Source organism: Bemisia tabaci, chromosome 7 (assembly GCF_918797505.1).
Source record: "Bemisia tabaci chromosome 7, PGI_BMITA_v3".
Taxonomy (NCBI): Eukaryota; Metazoa; Arthropoda; class Insecta; order Hemiptera; family Aleyrodidae; genus Bemisia; species Bemisia tabaci.
Window position 1 is genome coordinate 34,869,999 of NC_092799.1, and position 19,829 is coordinate 34,889,827.

General features: G+C 39.4%; 2 protein-coding genes across 3 annotated transcripts in view; one reads left to right on the plus strand and one right to left on the minus strand.

Moving 5' to 3' along the window:
- The window catches only part of LOC109032141 (neuroligin-4, X-linked), a 552,408-nt gene that overhangs the window by 240,735 nt on the left and 291,844 nt on the right, over nt 1–19,829 (plus strand). The gene's annotated exons all lie outside the window — the stretch shown is intronic.
- On the minus strand, nt 11,767–17,981 carry LOC140225107 (uncharacterized). Its single transcript, XM_072302676.1, has 3 exons — nt 17,743–17,981; nt 16,170–16,286; nt 11,767–12,639 (listed from the first exon to the last, which is right to left on the minus strand). Exons 1-3 carry the CDS (start codon nt 17,776–17,778, stop codon nt 12,337–12,339), a joined length of 456 nt encoding a protein of 151 aa, XP_072158777.1. The 5' UTR covers nt 17,779–17,981; the 3' UTR covers nt 11,767–12,336.

Genomic DNA, 19,829 nt, shown 5'->3' on the forward strand with positions numbered 1-19,829 from the left:
GTTCGATGTATCGTTTGGTTCAAAACAGTAGAACATAACCTCAAACCAAACTGTAAGGATTTAAGTTGGAAAAGCCGAAAATGAGAAATTTCCTGACAATGTCACTTTGCATTGGCATTTGGTACTCAAAAGAATAAAAAATCTGTTACAAAAGACCCGTTCTTTCAGATTTCTGAATTTACTTTTGAGGCTATGTTTATGTTTTGAACCAATCGATATCGATACAATCTCACCCGTTTGATGTATCGAATACGATCTATTTGGGACTTCTCGGTGAGAGACGGATGATTCATCGAGCTACAAGCCAAAAAGGCAACAAATTCAAAATTTTGAATCACATGATACTAAAACTACGAGCAAGCAACAGAAAAAAGATGAGCAAAGAAACTTACAAAATACCAGAAGTTAAATGTTTAATTGTTTCGTTTGTTTTCTTTTGTACCTAAACCATGGAGGAAGATCCATGAAATGAGCTGAAACGTCTGGTATTTTGTAAGTTCCTTTTGTCATCTTTTCTTTGTCAATTGCTGCTTGTAGTTGTAGCTTCATATGATTGAATATTTTGCAGCTGTGGTTTTTTTGGTACGTGGCTCGATTAACCATCTTTCCTCCTATCTATATAGTAAAAAAAAACTTGTATGAGGATTGTGAAAACAGTGCAATAGGTTTACTTAATTTTGTTGGGAAATCAAAGCCCTTAAAAAAAAGAACTACAATCCCAGCTGCAATAAATTTTAAAGGGTTTCAGTGCGAGACTTACAATTAGTATTTATAAATGTAAAATGATGCAAGGAGTTTTCAGTTCACAACATGCCATGGAAAATCGGTAAATTAGCAGTGAATGAATACAACGAATTTTGAATATCATGCTCCACTGAAAAGTCGGATAGGGTATTTCCAAAAGTCTATTTCCAAGTACAAGTACTGACTATACAAAGAACTGACTACTGCGCCCTCCGGTGCAGCTGGATCGGAACTTTTAATGGAACCAATTGTAATGTTTTATTTTTGATTTCCGTTTTTAAAAAAAGCTACACACAGTTTCTCTGAAAAGTCACCTCGAATTCTTCCTAAATGATGTCAAATAAATCAAAGAAAAGTTCGACACTCTATTTTCGTTCATTCTAGTCTATTGTGTTTAGAGTAGGAAAAAATGTAATCGTCCGAGTTCCTGAATTGTTGCAATGTTTCGTAAAATCGTAAGCATCGTAAAAATCGGGCAGAGAGTCAAGACTAATGATGTTTAAGCCTAATTTGACAGCGTCTTGAACGTCGCGCGAGCCTGCGGGCTGATTATTGAAATTGATAGACAAAGCAATAGACAAAGAGGAAAAAAAGGATATGGAGGGATCCTATTGGCGGAAGCGGGTGGTTGCAATGGACAAAGGACGTAGGTAATAGACTAACTAACGGCAACCCACGAGAGACCCGATAGTTAATCCATAATTTTCTCCCATAGTCTATAAGAACTACCAATTTCAACCGATAGGATCACTCTATACTCTTATGTCTTCTTTGTCTATCAATTTCAATAATCGGCCCGCAGGGGAGGGAACGCGGTGCGGAGTCATCTTCGCAGCGCGAAGCGCCTTCAATCCGGCTAGCGGCCATTTGCTTACATTTGTGGTCGAATAGTTATCTCGTTACGCCTGCCATGAGTGAATTGAAACATCGGCAAACCCAAAGTCGGGCCGAAAAAAATTAAACTCAAAGATAACACATGTGCTTTAGTAAAAGACCTTCAAAAAAGGAAAACAGAGAGTCCAGAGAAAAAACTCCAAAATATGTATATAGTGGGAACTATATTGCTATCGTGGGGCAATGGCAGAAAGCAACTTGTTTTCAATTCTTCTCGTGAGTTTCTCAACGGGCCGTCGCACAGTGCGGCCCTCTTTGGACAAAAAGCCGAAATTGACAACTCGACATCTGAATATTTTTTTGGAGTTTGTCATCTTGAAGATATTTCTGACTCACAATGATGGGTCATTTTCAAATGTTTCGCTCAAAACTACTTTAAATGTGGGTAGAGAAGAGGCGGGAAATGAGTCGATAATCACTGGTCCATAAAACATACACGGGAAAAAGAAGTCAACTTCATATGAAGAGTTCTCGCTTGAAACGCAAAACGCTCTTGGTGGTTGATATTCTCTTAATCCTCAAATATCCAACTTCAATTCTACCAAAAAGATCTTGCGACTTTTTGCGACTATGAGAGATATTCGAAGTTAAAGTTTGGGTGTTTCACGTTGCTTTTACTTTGTTGACACAGGGCTGATTCCAGGTTGCCAACTTCAAATAAACTTTTCTCGAAAAATACGCAAAATATCCCGAGGTATAACATTTTCTTATTCTTCGAGTGTTTTACTTTGACAGTGCCAAAGATTTTTCCTATGTCGGTGCTGCTATCTTCATTACACTGGAAAAAAATATTGCTGAAATTGCCGTGCACGTGGGTATTTCAACTGCACGGTGTGCTAAAAAACGAACGTGCAAACCATGCAGGTAAAATCGCTACACAAATTTCAGCTAACTTACACTCACGCGTGTAGGTGATTTTGCTACACTGAAAAGCTACGTCTGTTACCTTTTTAGCTATTCTTCCGTAAATTTCGCTATTTTTCCGTAAATTCCGCTATTTCAGCTTAACTATTGAGCTATTTTTACTGTTCGCAAAGTACCAATACCAAAAAATGCAGTTAAACTTCCAAGCCACTCGATGAAAGATTAACTGCATGAAGGCGCGCAGATGTAGCAAATCGGTGTAGCAATTCACGTGGTAGTCGTTCACTTGATTCAACACCGTGCACGGATAAGAAAGCTTTACGAAGTGAAGCAAATTTTGCTCCACCCTAAATCGGTAAATTAGCAATCCTTTTTTTTCAGTGTATTCAAAGTTAAGTGTCCTCTACCGATTTTTGTCCGCATCGTCTATATGGATGCCGCACTGTGCGTCGATGGAAATATACGCCCGAGCTCCTGGCCAGCACGTAAATCGCTCGCTCCATTTTGAAAAATGAAATGACAGCTTTTTAATTATAAAAAGGCAAAGAAAATGCGGAGAAAGAGAGAAAAACAGGCGAAGAGACCATTAGTGAGCGAGCGAGCGAAGCCGACGGGGTAGATTTAGAGACCCTGAATGAAGGACGTATGGTGGGACAATGTAAAATTCGTGTTAAGTGTGACTGGATAAAATGATTAATTATGCCTCTGCTTTTGCATCCGGGAAGCCCTTCTTGTCATGCAGCACTGTGACGTCACATTAGATTGAATGCAACCATGAGTGCATATGTTGATGAGGCAGCGGTATTCATTTAAAAGCCCCTCTCGACCTTGAAAATTCTTGACTCAACCTCCGACCAGCACGGTAAAAAAACTTAACCATAATTCGAAAATTTTAAGGACACTGGTTCAGCCGTAATCGACCACTAAACAAAGTAAGAATTTAAGCATTCTAATACATGTTTCCTAACAAGAATTTCACGCAAAACACGATTCTCGCATTGAATATTACTGAATTAACTCCCAACCAAGATACCAACGATTTAACTTTACATCGTTCACGGGAAATTTGGATTGCTCGGTCACATAAAGAAACCCAAAACTATACGTGAGTCCAATCGCGCACGGCAACGGTTTCGGCAGGCTTCTCAATCGAGCCTTGTTCATTTCCCACCCCGTATTGTTCAAACTATAAACAACTTGCTATAGCTGAGCCAAAGCGTCAATATTGAGTTTGCAAGATTTTCATACCGCAGAGACTGCCATGGTAAAGTTAAGTGTGCGATTTGACTCTCGTAGACCGTTGTGTTTTCGTGAGCGGGAGGTTTGAATTTACGCGTCAAGAAACGTTAAATATCTTAGTTGATTTCAGTAATTTTCGTTGCATAAATTGTGTTCTACGTAAAATTTTGGTCAGGAAACTTATATCAGAATGCTTAATCTTTGTACCTTGTCTAGTGGTCCATTCGGAATTAAAACAAGCTATTTTATCTGGAGATCATTGTGTGCCGATCGCAGAACAATCATGGACGTTGAACCTCTCATGAAATGGAATATTTTAATTTGAAAAGTTAAAGCGGTTTAATCAGTTAATGGGTCAGTTGCGCTGGTCGCAGAATCGTGTTTTGATGTTGGATTGTTGTGGATCGCAGCTAAAGATGATAAGATCCGTCCAAACAGCAACTTTTTACATTCAATGTTAACCACACTGGAAAAAAAAACACATTAGATCTAGAGTCCAGACTCTTGAAAACATTGACAAGAAAAAGTACTCTTGATTCAATCAGATTTAAGCTTAAATCAAAAGGAAATCCGCCGAAAGTAAGAGGCTTGGTTCTTGATTTAAGCAAACATCCGATTGAATCAAGAGTATTTTTTCTTGACGATGTTTTTAAGAGTCTGGACACTAGATCCAATGTGTTTTTTTCCAGTACCAGATATCGCATGTTGAAAAATTCGTTCAATGACGTCACCTACCGCGGTAGTGACACCCTTGGTTTCTTTTGCCTCGCTTTCATTTCTAAGGGAGACACACTTTTTCACCGGTTACTCAACGTCGAACTCAGATTAAAAAAATAAAATTTAGATAAACCTTGTAAATCCTTACAATCTCTTCAAAAATAATTACGTGCTAGGTGATTCCTCGCCATCAATGGCACCCTTACCTTCCCTAGGGTCTATTTCCTCAATCGTCGGATTTAAGTACAATTTTACGCCCTCTAATGGTACACCAAAGGAACTAATTTGATTGTAAGATATTCCTCAGGCGACAGAGAGCACTTTTCGTCAAAATCTCAAATTCCCGTTTTTCGATTCAACTCGATAAAAAAACGCTCTTCTAAAAAAAAAACCCTTTTTACCAAGAGCTCGTCCTCCGACGCAGTCACGGACGCCTTCATTTAACTCCGATATTTAGAGCACATTATTTGACCTTTATCATCAGAGGTTAGTGCATACGGTTTGAAAAAATTTCAAATACGCTTTTAGTATCGTTTTGAACGGAGCGTATCCATTATCGTCCTTCACTGAAAAAAAATGTCGGTGTATTTACCAAGAAAAGGGTAAAATTACCAAGAATTCAGGGTTCTATTTGATCCCAGTTTTTTCTTAGTAAAATTACCATTTATGGAATTGGTAATTTTACCGAAAAATCTTGGTAAAATTATTGAATTTTCTCGGTAATTTTACTGGACCTTGGTAAAAACACCAATATCTTTTATCGACTGTGGTAGAATTACCGAGATAAAATGACAAAGTTACCGGGAATTGATTACCAATAAAAGTGGTATTTTTACCTGAGAAAAACAGTAAAAATACCGGTTTATAGGTAGACTTACCGTCTGTCTTGGTAAAATTACCAATAATTGGTAAAAAAAGTGAGATGGTAAAGGTACCAACGGACCTTGGTAAAGACGCCGATAATTTTTTTCAGTGTTTAAATAATTATTTTCCTCACACGGAGAAAAAACCTTCGGTCGTGAAACCCAATCTTTGGTTCTCAATACCGAACCCATCGTGAGCTATGGCCCCCCAATCACTTCGGTGTCCGTGCCCGAAGCGTTCCGGAATCAACAATTCGGCGTCCAGGACCGAATCTTCAGTGTCTCTACCACGAAATCTTCGGTGTCCCTTATGAAAGGTTAGGTGCCCTGTTTTGAAGGTTCGGTGAACGGTGTCGAAAGTTCGGTTACTAGTACCGAGAATTCGGTGCATGAATCGAAGTCTAGTGGATCTTATCAAGGTTGCATTAAATTCAGGGGGCCTTCATTGCTCTTAGCCAGGGGAGGGGGCTTTTTACCCAACCCCCACAAATAAATTTAAAAAAAAAAAAAAAAAAAAAAAAAAAAAAAAAATAGAAGGACATTACAACGACGGAACAGTGGATTGATGGATAGAAATGTTTGCCTACATCGGGGATTGAACCTAGAACCTACCTAACACTATTCGAAGACCCTACCTACTGAGCTATGCCGGACGCTTGGGCGTTTCGGCGGAAAACTTGCATTAATCTTCGAATTGAACTGTGGACAACCAGGATATATCTCATTTACATGGATTTGTTCGTTATTTTATTTTATTCTATTATTTTACTTCATTTAACTCTCTCTATGGAACATGAAAAAATGATGAAAATTAAAAAAAAAACCTCAGATCAGAATGCAAGGAAAGGAACGTGGATATACCTACTCAAATTATAAACGCACATTATGCCGTTATCAGTTCCCAAAGTTCACACCAGATAATATCTTTTGCTCTATTCCAAGGCATTTTTTTAAATGATAACAATCACTGCACTTAGCATGGAACTCCCGCAGACTTCCAATTCTCTACTCTTGACTCCTTAATAATAGCCAAACCAAAACAAAGCATGCAGGGAGACAAACATGAAGCTGTAACCGTTTCCATGAAATCTAGACATAATATTAACACTGCAACTGATAGTGGGGCCTTGTTAAGTTAGTGCATAAATTTACTTACAAACTTCTCATTCGTGCCAATCACTCTAGCTGCATAGTCTGCGCTACGAGTTCTATGGGTTGAAAGTGTACATCGAAGGATATTCTGCTAATGATCAAATTATAGTTTCGCAATTTAATTACAGTAAAGAGCTGGAAACTATAATAATGAACGATGCAGGCTTTGATGTTTCGCAGGAGACGAAAGAATAAGTTAAAATAAAATAAATCAAGATCAATAATAACCTTTCAGCAAATTGGAAACACAAATTCAACTTTGTGATAACTTTTCCACTTACTTTAGAGTTACTAGGACTAAGCTAAACAAAGAAAACCGAGTCATTTTTGGACAAAAGTAAGGTACATGAGATGAGAGTAGAGGTGACCGTCTCTGGTCAGAAATTTAAAGTTGAGTATAAACATTTTGAAATGTACAAATGGGCAATGAACTTCCTCAATGAACCTTTGGCATACCTAAGTCTTGTAAAGTAATTAAACTTCAAACCTGTCTTCTACAATTTGATCTGGATGTGACTTGGTTTAGTTCCTTCCCTAGATTATAAGCGGATAAGCGAAACGATTTTGTAGGTTAGGTGGTTAAGAGAATAAACAATTGAGTTCCGGCACTGAGAGAAGCTATGTGCTGATTTCTAAGTCGACATTCGAAGTTAACTGAATGATTAATGAGTCACTTGAGAAACAATTGTCACTTTGAATTCTACAGTTGAGTGAAAACAACAAATGATGCGCACTTTCAGAACTCCAGCCGAGCTAGATAAAGCCAGTCAAGCGAACGGACTTCACTTGAAAAATTTAGAAATGGATAAGAATATGCTTTCGTGTGTGTTTAAAGTGTACGATAAGAGGAATTCGTAAACTGACATCTCGTAATCTTCGGATCACACGCACTGCGTAGTTGGTTACGAACAAAGATATTTGGTTACGAACGAAACGGCGCACTAGTTTGCTGAGTCATCAAATTCCTGCGTTCAGAGACAGAGAGCGCCAGTGTCGTTCCCTGTCTGCTAAAATCTTCGGTCGCTTGAGACGAATGTTCAGTCGCCAAAACGAAAAACTTCGGGACTGAGAACTTGAAATGCTCCGATGGCGGAGCACGGCACGTTGTACCGAACGCGCCCGCATACGCCCCCGAATATTCAGTTCCTCACGCCGAAGTCGGGCCTACCAAACCGATCGGCGCAAATCCCGAACTTTTTTTCTCCGTGCAGAGAGGCCCAGTATGGTTTACGCGGTGAGTAAGGAGGGCTTATAAGGACGCCTTAAATACTGCATTGCATTGTAAAAATCACAGTTTTTAGAAATTTTAGAAAAAATCAACAATTTTTTAAGGGAAGAAGAGAGAGCTTACACTTTAGAAGAGATTACACTGATTCTCCGATACACAAAATATTATTTACCAAAGATTATTAGATTTTTGTAATGTCAACGGCTCTCCAGGAGGGAAGCCAGCCTTACGTAAAATGTGCAATATATTTTCTTCCGTAGCTTGCATTTTTTGTTGTGGCAAAGAACTTTCATCTCTTGTACGGATCTGTTTTCAAAGATACATGGATGCATCTTACTCGTGTTTCCCAAAAATTTTGAGGTTTTAATTAATGCTGGGTTTCCTGAAACCTCCCCATAATCACATAAACCATCTTGGGATTCTCTAAGAAAACGAGCTGTGCAAGGAACGACTACGTTCGTTTATCCATCGGCGAGTCTTTCAGTTAAATCGGACAGTCAAGACGACTACTCCTCTCTTTCATTCTATACCTTCCAACATAGGGGACAGACTCACAGGCTTAATGCATTGGGAGAACATTTAGGAAGAGGACAAACAAACTTCAGTATATTGTATGTATATCAATGGTCCCTACATTTTGAGCGACAACTATTGATGCCACGGAGTTGGATATCCAGTATTTGGGAGTCACTTTTGTGCTTCACTGAACTTTATTCAAGTGACTCTCTGTTGTGTAAAGGGAAAGGGACTTATGAGCAATCCATCTCCACCATTTACCCCTAGATTAAATCATTTTTTGTGCGGTTTAAGAATATTTCTCCTGGAAAAAGTTGAGTACACGAGAGTAAAATTGAGGATACGTGAGAATCTGGAAATCCAATAGCAACAATGGAACATAGCTTTTGTGAAAGAAAACATTGTATTTAATCGGGAAAACTATAGCAATTAGGACATAAAGGACATCTCCTATTTTAATGCTAAATAAAGTAACAACTTAATTTGGGGAAAAGGCTGCAAAAAAACAACAAAGGATAAACAAAAGCCTGGAACGTTTCAGAATATTAACATTTACATTTTCAACCGGAAAAAATAAAAATATGAATGAGCCGTCGATTCGCTGTTATTGCGAGACTGAGACTCGACAGCTTTAACTTTAATGTTAAAACTTACCTGGTGGCCTACAGTTTATAGCAACAATAGTTGTTTTGGAACCACTAATCTAATATATTTTTACTACAGCTGCTACTACTACTACTTCTACTACTACTACTACTACTACTACCACTACTACTACTACTGCTGCTGCTACTACTACTACTACTACTACTACTACTACTACTACTACTACTACTACTACTATTGCTGCTGCTGCTGCTGCTGCTACTACTACTACTATTATTTATTTACTTTATATCACTATTGTAACTTTTGTTCAAAACAAATGACGCAGGATCAATTGCAATAATGAACAGAGAAAAAAAGAAAAGAAAACAAGGAGAAATATCCGACATGAATATGTTGGAAGAGCGTGCCGAATAACTGAAATGCTGGACACGTACCTACTATTCTCACGTCTTTGTTATTTGTATCAATTGGTACTTTTTTCTAAATTTGGAAGAAATTATTGATTCATGAACGTTGAATGTAATTATCTTGATTTTAAGCTGATATGCGGCATTTACACACGACCGCGATTTGGGCGAACTGCCGTGCATCGAAATCGCGTTAAGTTAATCTCTTTGGATTTCGAACTGTAACTTTCCTCCTATTCGGCCGATTTTTGCAAATGAGGTCTCTTTTTTTGGATTTGTATTTTAACGGAGAGTAAGGAAACACTCGATAAATAGAAAGCAATTTTTGTGAAAATTTGGTGGATCCTGGCGTCACGGTGAATGGTTAATCGGGCGTGAAAGATAAGCCCTACTGGCACGCTTAAAAATACACACAGGAGCCAACTATATCAACAGCAGAGTAAACGAAAATCCAGGGTGAGTTTACGACAAAAATCCCAATGAGAGGTATGATTCAATAATACACGAGCCCTGGTTGAATTCATGAAACACTCAATGATAAGGAAAGTTATAAAATAAGCTACCAATTTTCTTTTCAGTATATTTATCATGTACCTCAGGGTTGAAACGAAAACCCTCCTGTACAAAATCGATAAAAATTTGACCATTGGTACCTATATGACAGGAATATCAGGCTGAGCGTCTGCACAGGTGGCACAGATGCGTTCGAGCCTCGTTATGGTTCAGACTGAACTTCATCCGGAACGCACACCTCGAAAAGTGTCTCTTAAGAAGGAAACATATAAGAATTGTCTCGATCGCCCAATATTATTCCCAGTTTAGAACTAGTTTAGCAGTAAGACTAGTGAGAACACTCCTTAGATCGTCTGAATTTCGCTCATCCACCTTGGTGAACCTGCAAATTCTCGAGTTAGGTTGCGGATTTCGATCGCGCCTTTTGACGATCCACCTCCGCCCATGCTGCATTTGCAAATTCTGGTGTTAGTTTGGCCCTCCCAAATTTTTCCAGTGCTGCAGCTGAATCCATAACTACCCCGCTTGCCGGTTTGGGGTTTGAGCCCTGACCCAGCGCACCCTCTGCAATTCGTCTCCTGACGTCGGATGAATCTACAGACCCGACGCCGGCGTTTGGCTGTGATTGCCATCTTGTAGCGCCAGTATCTCCTCTGCCTCCGTGCGAATTTCCAGTGGCACCAGGAGGTCTGACATGTGGTCCCCTAGGAAGATTTGATGGATCTAATCCTGAGGGTCCATATCCCAGTTGCGGCCGCTCACCGGACCGGCCCGACCCAGGAATCCCCTCCGTGCGACGCCCCGGACTCCCCGTTTTGCTCGGTGAAGCGCGGTTGGATCCGCATCGCGAACCCTTATTGAGGAAATCAAGCAATCTCCTGATAGGGGAAAAAGAGCGTTGTATTTATTTTTTCCTTCGTGGCTCTCACATGAGACATTATCGAAATCCAGTCAGAAGAACCGGATTTTTCAGAGCGAAGATTTTTCTCGTCATGAATTCAATAAAATGCATATTCAATAAAATCACACTGAAACAAAAAAATCTCGGTGTATTTACTAAGGAAAGGGTAAAATTACTATGAATTCAGGGTGTTCTATTTGATCCCAGTTTGTTCTCGGTAAAATTATTAACTTTCTCGGTAATTTTACTGGATCCCGGTAAAAACGCCAATATTTTTTATCGACTGTGGTAGAATTACTGAGATAACATGGCAAAGTTACCGGGAATTGATTACCAAGTGGCCTGGAAAAACAGTAAAAATACCGGTTTTTAGGTAAGCTTACCGGTCTGTCGTGGTAAAATTACCAATAATTGGTAAAAAAGTGAGATGGTAAAGGTACTAACGGACCTTGGTAAAAGCGTCGAGAATTTTTTTTCAGTGCACATGAGACATATTCGAAATCCAGTCAGAAGAACCGGATCGTTCAGAGCAGAGATTTTTCTCGTCATGAAATATGCATATTCAATAAAATCACAAGAATTCAATCCCACGAGGATGTCTCTGCTTAAATTTATTTGACATGAGAGGTCCTCTCCATGACAACGTATTTAAATCAGTGCTTTTCAAAAGATTTCAAGTGCAAGTTTTCATACTCCCTGTTTTTCCATTTTTAACGTTCTTTTTAGATGACATTAGCATTCATTTGAGTGTTTCCTAAAAAAATAAAGATTTTGAAAATTGGACTTTCGTCTTTTTTAGTAATAACATGCCCTGATTCATTTTAACTAAAAGGAACTGTGCTTCGAGTTTGGGCGCAACTTAGTTTCTTTTACCATGAATACGCCCAATAGGTATTATACGTTACACGCTGCTCTGATCATGATTTCATATGATTTCATATTATGGAGAAAGGTATAAATCTTTTGAAAGGAAAACTTTTTTTCGTAACAGATACGACAAGCAGGCCTCTTTTTTTCTACGAAACTTCGTTTACCACTGATAACTGAATCCTGCTAATGGGCCTGTTGCAAACTTTTGCTAGAGCAAAAATAAGAGTTGTTTCTCATGGACAATGCCTCAAAAATCACGATGAGCGCATCGGCAATGTCTGAAATGCACTCATAACTTCACAGTCTGCGTAAGAAATTTGCGGTTTTTTGAGCTTCCCGCTTCAAAAACGATACTACGGCACGGGTGAACATTTTGTAAGAGGAGTCGTTCCATCGTCGGCAATACTCATCATGGCCGACGCCAATCCGCCAAAACACGTGTGATGGGACGAGATAACACCTGAACTGGATTAGACCAGATAACAATCGGCGTGTTAACGTTCATATTTTCCACGCCCAAATTGATTGACCTTGAACTCTCCTCGAATTACGCGCGGAACTGCGCGCAAGCGTCGGCCATGATGAATATCGCCGACAACGGAGCGACTCCTCTAACAAAATGTTCACCTGTGCCATAGTATCGTTTTTGAAGCGGGAAGCTTAAAAAAACGCAAATTTCTTACGCAGATTGTGAAGTTATGAGTGCATTTCAGACTTTGCCGATGCGCTCATCGTGATTTTTGAGGCATTATCTACAAGAAACAACTCTTATTTTTGCTCTAGCAAAAGTTTGCAACAGGCCCATTGATGGACTTTTACTCACTTGCTCGTTTTTGATCGGGTCAAACTTCGGGCGGCATTCCTAGTACGGAAGGAAACGGCATAACCAAAAGATTTGGCCTTCTCGGGGGTTTTCTTGACGGCTCCGAATACCTTTTGCGCTGCTGAGGAATGCAAAATTTTGTGGGCCACGCCATACACTTGAGGCGCACAAGATGCATCTTTGTTGTTCTTTGAGGGGGACGCGGCTCTAGCAGCGAGAACTGGCACCGATTCGAAATCATCCGTTGACGTCACAGTAGATGATGGAGATATGCCAGCACTCAAACCATCTAAATCAATCTGAGGAAGAATAAAATAGGACTCAAATTGGATGGGCTAGATACATACATATCAAGCCGCTACCTCAGCGTACTAGAGCGCTCTGCGACTCCAAATCGCCATCGGAATCGATCCTCCCACAAATCATCGGGCAGATTACACCGTCTGATCTCCCCCTCCACTCCCTCCCGCCAACCTTCTACTGGACGTCCACGCCGCCTTCTTCCGGCACCACCACCAGGCAGCCAGGCAGCTGGTTTGGTATGGGCACGTGCGGAGAATGGCAGATAGTAGGTTGCCCAGAAAGGTATTTGGTTGGGTTCCTCCCGGAAGAAGGCGGCGTGGATGGGCTAGATAATGTTCTTAATTAGGAGTAGTGTTCGAAACTCAGTTTTGAGTTTCAGGAGCCATGTGACCCATTCAGCTCGAATTTTAGGGGCCATTGAAGATTTTTCAGAAGTCAAATTGACTTTTTGCTCATATACAGGGTGGCCGGAAGGTAACGTTTCTAACTTTCAGGATCGATTTTTCGGCTCAAAATATGACATTTGTTTCCCTATACACGTACCATACCCAAAAAAGTTTCATAAGTGAGCTATAAGCTTCCAAAGTTGTCATTTTTTTTCTTTCTTTCAAATTGATGTAACTCCTCGTTATTTAGTCATAAGTGGCTGATACTTTGTGCTGGGAGGTATTTTTCAGCGTACTGTTCATTTTTTGTGTTTTCAACGACGTACGTTTCGGAAAATGACGTTACAAGGGTTCCCGCGCGGATTTTAAAATTGCGATAACTTCTTTGGTAGAGGATATTTGGAAAAGCGGATTATGGCACGTGAAAGAACGCAAAACATCAAGGGTGCAAGGTACTGCATAAAATTTTCCAGAAACGCGTCATTTAGACGCAACAGAGCTTTGAAAAAGTTCCAGATTTTCGTAGCTCCTTGCTGGGTAGACAATTTTTACCGCAGGGAATGTAAGAAAATTGCCTACGGTGCAAGGAGCGAGGAAAAGCCGTCGCGCAGCTTCGGTTTTTCGAAGTGCTGAGTTGCTTATCGGGAAGTCACTAGCGGGCTCGTTCTGAATCTTTGAGAGCAAGTAAAAAAGTCATACCAATGCTTCAATCTTTTAGGGTGATGGATTTTCGGTTTTCCCGGGATAATCTTACTGTGAATCCTAGAGATGAGCGGGCTTCCTTATTTAGTTCATTTTTTTAATACTTAAAAATCCGTGGTTGGTTGGTAGATACGTTTATTTGGTGCTCCCCCCTGATTTAAAATATGCATACGTGCAGTTGAGCTATCCTCGAATGCGAATATCACTCCTCCGGGGTGTTTGAAACGCAGTCTCCCAACATCTTTGGGTCGAGGTCATCCGTCGACGCCGTTTTTGGGCGGGGACGTATTCGAATTTTTGCATCGTGGTAAATAATTCCTCGATATACTGAGAGTCAAGACAATGTGAATCCATTTCTGATTGGTTCCCGTATGTTAGGCCTTCACAGTGTCACAAACGGGAATAAAGATTAAATTTTCACCGATTGCAAAGATTATAATCCGGAATGGACCAGGGAATTACGGGTTCGGCAAGGAACAAACGGAATGAGAGAAGTAACGGAGAATGGACTTTGAGAATGGGCCGATCAGAGATTACAAAAAACGTTCAATTTCTGTAATCTTTATTCTCGTTTGTGACTCCATGAGGGGGTCTTGTCTCGACTCTCAGTATAAAGGGACTCTAGCTCGATCAAAAATGGCGGTGTGAAATACGTGGTAATTCCTATCTTCTTTTTACATCGGATGGCCGGGTCCCTGTGTATCGCAAACAATCGATTATGTATCGAAAAAGGGACCCGGCGTCTCATAGGAGTCTCGAAATTCGGGACCTGGAAAATGTTTATAAGTTGCGCCAGCTCTCCCACTTACATTACGACTCTATGTATTCTACGGCAAGGCAGGAAACCTTATACCTTTTATATTCGATTTTCTGATTGGTTATAATCGTGCGCGACGGACACTGCGCATTACTTTCGTGTAATTCGTATGCATCGTGTATTTGCCTTGCCGTCGTTAGAGCAGTGTATATGCCTCGCCGTCGTTAGTGACTTCCTCACCCCTCAACCACCATGAGCAAAAATTAGGTTAGGACGAAGAAATTTGGTTCCTATAGTTCCTTTATTGATTGGACAATTACGGCGCATTATTTGCGAAATGAAGGACTGATCGCTGCCCTCAAATTATATAAACCCGCTTATTGTTTCCGATTCAAAATTTTTTAAAAAAAAAGATGCACCATCCAATACGGAGCCGAGTGTTCAGATAGCAACGAGTTTCATGCGATTGTACAATTTCAGTATTTCATCATTTTCAATTTTATTTTTTTCCAAGTGATCAGTAGTTGAAAGTCGCCTTTGACTTTCATTCATACCCCTACCTGCTGACCTTGCTAAACCATAAAAATGGCCGTTGAAAGACTCAAAAATATGTGTGAAACTACTTTCCCAATTCAATGCAATACAATTTTTATTTTTTAACTAGAATTACAAGGTTTTGATACCATTCAGTTAGTAAATTTGACAGTAAAGATTCAATAAAACCTATTCCATGCACGAGTAAGGTAGGCAATTTAGAGTACTACAAGTATCTACTGTAATACAAATAGCCTTCGATGTCTTTTTAAAGCAGCGAGGTATTAATAAAGACTACCTCAAGATTTTAGGGCGATTATGATTCGTTAGGAAGCTAGGAACAAACTTAAAACTAATTATTATAATCGGGATTCATTTTTCAGGCGCGCTTTCCCAATGTTTTCCTCGTGTTGGATTTACCTGCTTGTTATCTCTTTGGTCTCAGTCTCAGCCCACAGAGGCCGGTTTTAAGTTAAATTTCAAAATTGTGAGGAACGTGGGCTTACCTAGATACTATTACCCGCCAATAGCTGCAAAACTTGAATTGGCCCCGTAGATTTCAAGAACAAATTGTGACAAACATGCAAATTTGCCTGTTTCAATAGGTACATTTATATTTTCACCATGTAGTAGAAAAAGGCGGGAAGTATACTTAAAAAATTTAAAAAAGTAGCGCGCGCCCACCTAAAGATCACCCCAACTGCTGATACCAGTAAAGTTCGTGAAATTCGGGTCAATAAAAATTTCGAGAGCATATTACGGCAAAAAATGAACATTTAGGGAGTCGCATATGAGTGATGACAGGAAATGAGTACGAACAATACAAATATTTATTTATGTTTTCTTTTTTTGAAATAAATATGAGTTTCGTCAGTGGCGAAGCGTGAATGATCGATTATGATATTTACTCATTTGAAGTTATGGTAAAAAAATCGATTATTAAGATGCTCGTTGCGAACACCCTGTCTATCGACCCTTTTCCGTAGGTTTAAAAGGTAGATTGATCACTTTACAGTAAAGCACGCCGCGCCATACTAATATTCGTTACCTAGTCTAAAAAATCAAAATGATCGCGATCATGTGACAATGCACTGAAATCATTTTTGCTCTACCAGATCGGGTTATAAATATCAACACAAACACCAACCTGAATGGAGTCAGGGCCTAGACCTAGATTCTTTCGAAGTGTTTGATCCTCAGATGTATCCAAATACGCAACCACGTCTTTTTGCACGGATCTGTTTGCAATGTATTGAAATTGAACCTGAAAAATACATAAGCGATTGTTAAGCAGAACATCATCCATAATGTTAATATAGTAAAATGCAATAATAATTATTAATATTTCCCCATTTTGTTTTATTTCTCCCCTCAGTGTTCTGATGCCTAGCATATTTTATTGTACCGTTTGTTAAGTTTTAAACTTAAACCAAATTTTGAGAAAAATTAAAAGACCTGCTATGCATTGAGAAAAAGCTATGGCTTATAAACCAATTAGTGGTTCATATAAAACACTATTAATAGTAGTACGTGAACTAATGATTATCGGTCTGTGAACTATACTGTGGTAGCTCCTACCATTGTATGGTATATATACCATAACTAAGGTATATGTACTATTATTATATGTTGCCTTCACTACTATTAGTGGTGTTCCATATGAACCACTAATTGGTTTATAAGCCATAGATTTTTCTCCGTGTGGCAAATGAACTCCTAAAAATGTGTCATTACTCTTTGATTATTTCCCATAATGATAGCCATGGGTTCAGAAATTAACTTCGAAGAAGATAGGTATCCCATATTATTTTGTGAAATTAAACAAAAATTTCCTGGGGTACTGGTGCATAATGGATGCATTCAGGGATATCAATAGGTTCACAGAGTGTGGCCTATATTTTTGAACATTTGCAAAACTTTGAAAATTACAGAATGCACGTCCTAGCAGCTCCCAGGTTTCGCACTTAAAGAAGCAGCGGACGAGTATAAAGATGAATCTCCTCGCGTATTTATTATTTTTGGTACCGTAGATAAATAATGACTACTTGAGTATCAACGGTCAACACAGAAGAATACGCACATTAAAAAAGAAAACTGCAAATTTCCATTTTTTTTCAATGGGATGATTACCAATGCAATCTACAGTGAAAGTGTTTATTGCGAATAACAAAAAAAGGTATATCACAAATTTTAAAAATAGTCGGCTGTCTTGAATTCAAGCGTGGTTTTGAAAGAAATTTTGAACGTCGCAAAAAAAGTTATGTAATGCCATAGGTTCACAGCCGGTGAGTATGCGTTTAAATTTTTTGCTCTGAAAATTACGAATTATTCTAAATTTTCTTTACCATTTATTTTAGAGGAGGAATGTAAGATTTGAGTAACCTTCGCATATGTGAAGATCTTAGCTTTTGAGTTTGAACATTAAAGCGAAAGAAAACCTCATTTGCAGAATCATAAAACTTCACCCATATTATCTGCATCTTACCAAGCTTGTTTTAGGTGTTGCAAAGCACCCAGAGACGCTTTAAAAGCGACTTACACACATACTACTCTTTCATCAAGCCTCAGCGCAGTGACAGGCGCTAGATTCGAACTAAAATGACGTTAGAATTAATCACAACCGAAAAAATGTAAATTGAGCACGAAAATATTAAAATGAAAATCAATCGTGGTTAGATTGTTCCCAGAAAAAACAAATTTAAAGGAAAAATTCAAATTACCAGAGTTATAAAGCACACAAGAGCAGCGGCCATCATCGTTCCTCTGCCAGCTCGTACTGGATGCTCACTCCTAAAGGTGCTGGTGTAGTTGTGCCTTCATGGGTTCAATTGTGCAAAAATAACTCCGACCACGCAAGGACGGGTGAAACGCGTTGTCAAGGTTTTTTCGCCAAGTTTTTCCCTTTTTCAAATTTCCCTTTTCCTTTGAATTCTGCCTCGGGTCGCGGGTATAAAGCGCGAGGTGCTAAAGCCACGGTCTGAAAATGTGATTATTGGAATGACTCCACGTATTCTGCTGCACTAAGGAAGAACGCCGTATGAACGTTCGAGAGTTGCCAAATTTCCCCAGATAAAATGTGTATTTAGGAGGAAAAATATGTACATTTTTCCTTGAAAGTTTCAGATACTCTATATTAAATTGCAAAAAAAATTGTGTGAAAAATTGAAGGAAAATTTCCCAGTAAATTAGTTTTTTATCGAAGGAAATTTGGCGACGCCTCAATATTCATACGGTGTTTTTCCCTAGCACGGCAGTATTGCGCATTAGATCGAGGATCTAGAAAAGACTGGGGCGTGACGTCACCGTCATGAGGTGGAATCGTGTGGTTGAACATCGTGCTTCGCCAAACGTTTTGTATCGAATGAAAAAGCTTCACATCAGTTCTTGGAAAGTTTGGAAATAAAAATTGGGCGAAAACCCCGGTGCAATATTTTTAAATCAAGTCGTTGAATTAACTTCGCCGTCGTTTGATTATTAAGTAATATAAGGGCCGGTTCTGGAGCTTCTGTATAGCGAGAGTATATGGACAGATGTGAAACTCTGAAAATCCATCTGGCCGTCGCCGATGCCTCCGCTAATGAAGTTGGGGCCAAAAGGGCAGCCAACCTATGAATTCATATTATTCAGAACGATATATTATTACAATTGGACGTATTTCTATCAAACGGAACTATGTGCATTATAACGTGAGCCCTGTTGTGCGTATATTCTAATGGGTCTCAGGGCTCATGTCTTAATGCACATAGTTCTGTTTGGCAGAAATACGTCCAATTGTCAGGACCGCGTTGTAAAGCACGATTTGACTTGGTTCTTGCATACATTTCCTCATATCTGTAGAAGAACGCTCATTTATGAACATTCTTGGTTTGATTTGGAATCCGAAGATTGGCAGTTAAATTTTGCGTGTTAGAAGGCTGGCTGCCCTTTTAGGCGCTTAGCTCTCCATGCAGCGATCTGTCAATGGGTCACTAAACCATGAACGAATTTTGACTTTCGAATATACTTTTCTGAAGGAAAATGACGCGTAGAACAAGATGCGCACATTAAAAACGCGAACAAGTAACTCAATAACCGAGAAATGCGCAGTTCAAATCGCTCAACTTATACGCATATTTAAAACGCCCCGGTTTCGCGCAGCGCCGAATGATGTCATCCGGCACCAATCAGAAGCGGGCACGGGTTTCCACGACGTCCGTCAAATGTCTATCTACTCTTCGTATATGAAAACAATACTAAAGTCGAAATTATATCTTTTGAATTCAAGACTTGAATCTCATTCATATGTTAGCTGTGATGGACGAGCAACAATTCCACATTGAAACACGTTTTATTTTAACAAACATCAGAGGAAAATGAGAGAAGATTGCGATATGACTACCGCAGTGCGTCAACACTGTCAGTTTCCCGCCATTCGGGTGCGTTTGAAATGTCTTGCCGTTTTTAGATTTTTCAAAGCGGGTTTCTCCGCGATTTCGGCTCCATAAAAATGCGGAAAGATCACCACGTTATCTTCTCACATTGTACTTTTAGAATATTCAATAAAATAAACAAGGTTTAGTGACCCATTCTCTCGCTGCACAGGTACTCTAGCCGGTTCTATCATCTCTGATTAAAATGCCGGTTACGTTTAACAGGAGGATAAATGCCTGAATAGCGATCCATAGCGCACCTCTTGTTATCCTCGACAGAAGATCAAATCGAATTGTATGTATATTGTAATGATATCAAATGAAAAGCAACGGTAACAGTAAAGAAATGACGGGCCGGAGATCTTGCAACCCCAAATCCTATCTGATGTAGTGATCCA

Bases quoted from the DNA above. Each gene is read 5' to 3' on its own strand.
- LOC140225107 (XM_072302676.1), bottom strand. From the start codon at position 17,778: ATGATGGCCGCTGCTCTTGTGTGCTTTATAACTCTG. The intron at 16,287-17,742 runs GTAATTTGAATT...TGTATTTTTCAG, and splicing joins TTGTGTGCTTTATAACTCTG to GTTCAATTTCAATACATTGC. The intron at 12,640-16,169 runs GTTGGTGTTTGT...ATTCTTCCTCAG, and splicing joins TAGGCCCTGACTCCATTCAG to ATTGATTTAGATGGTTTGAG.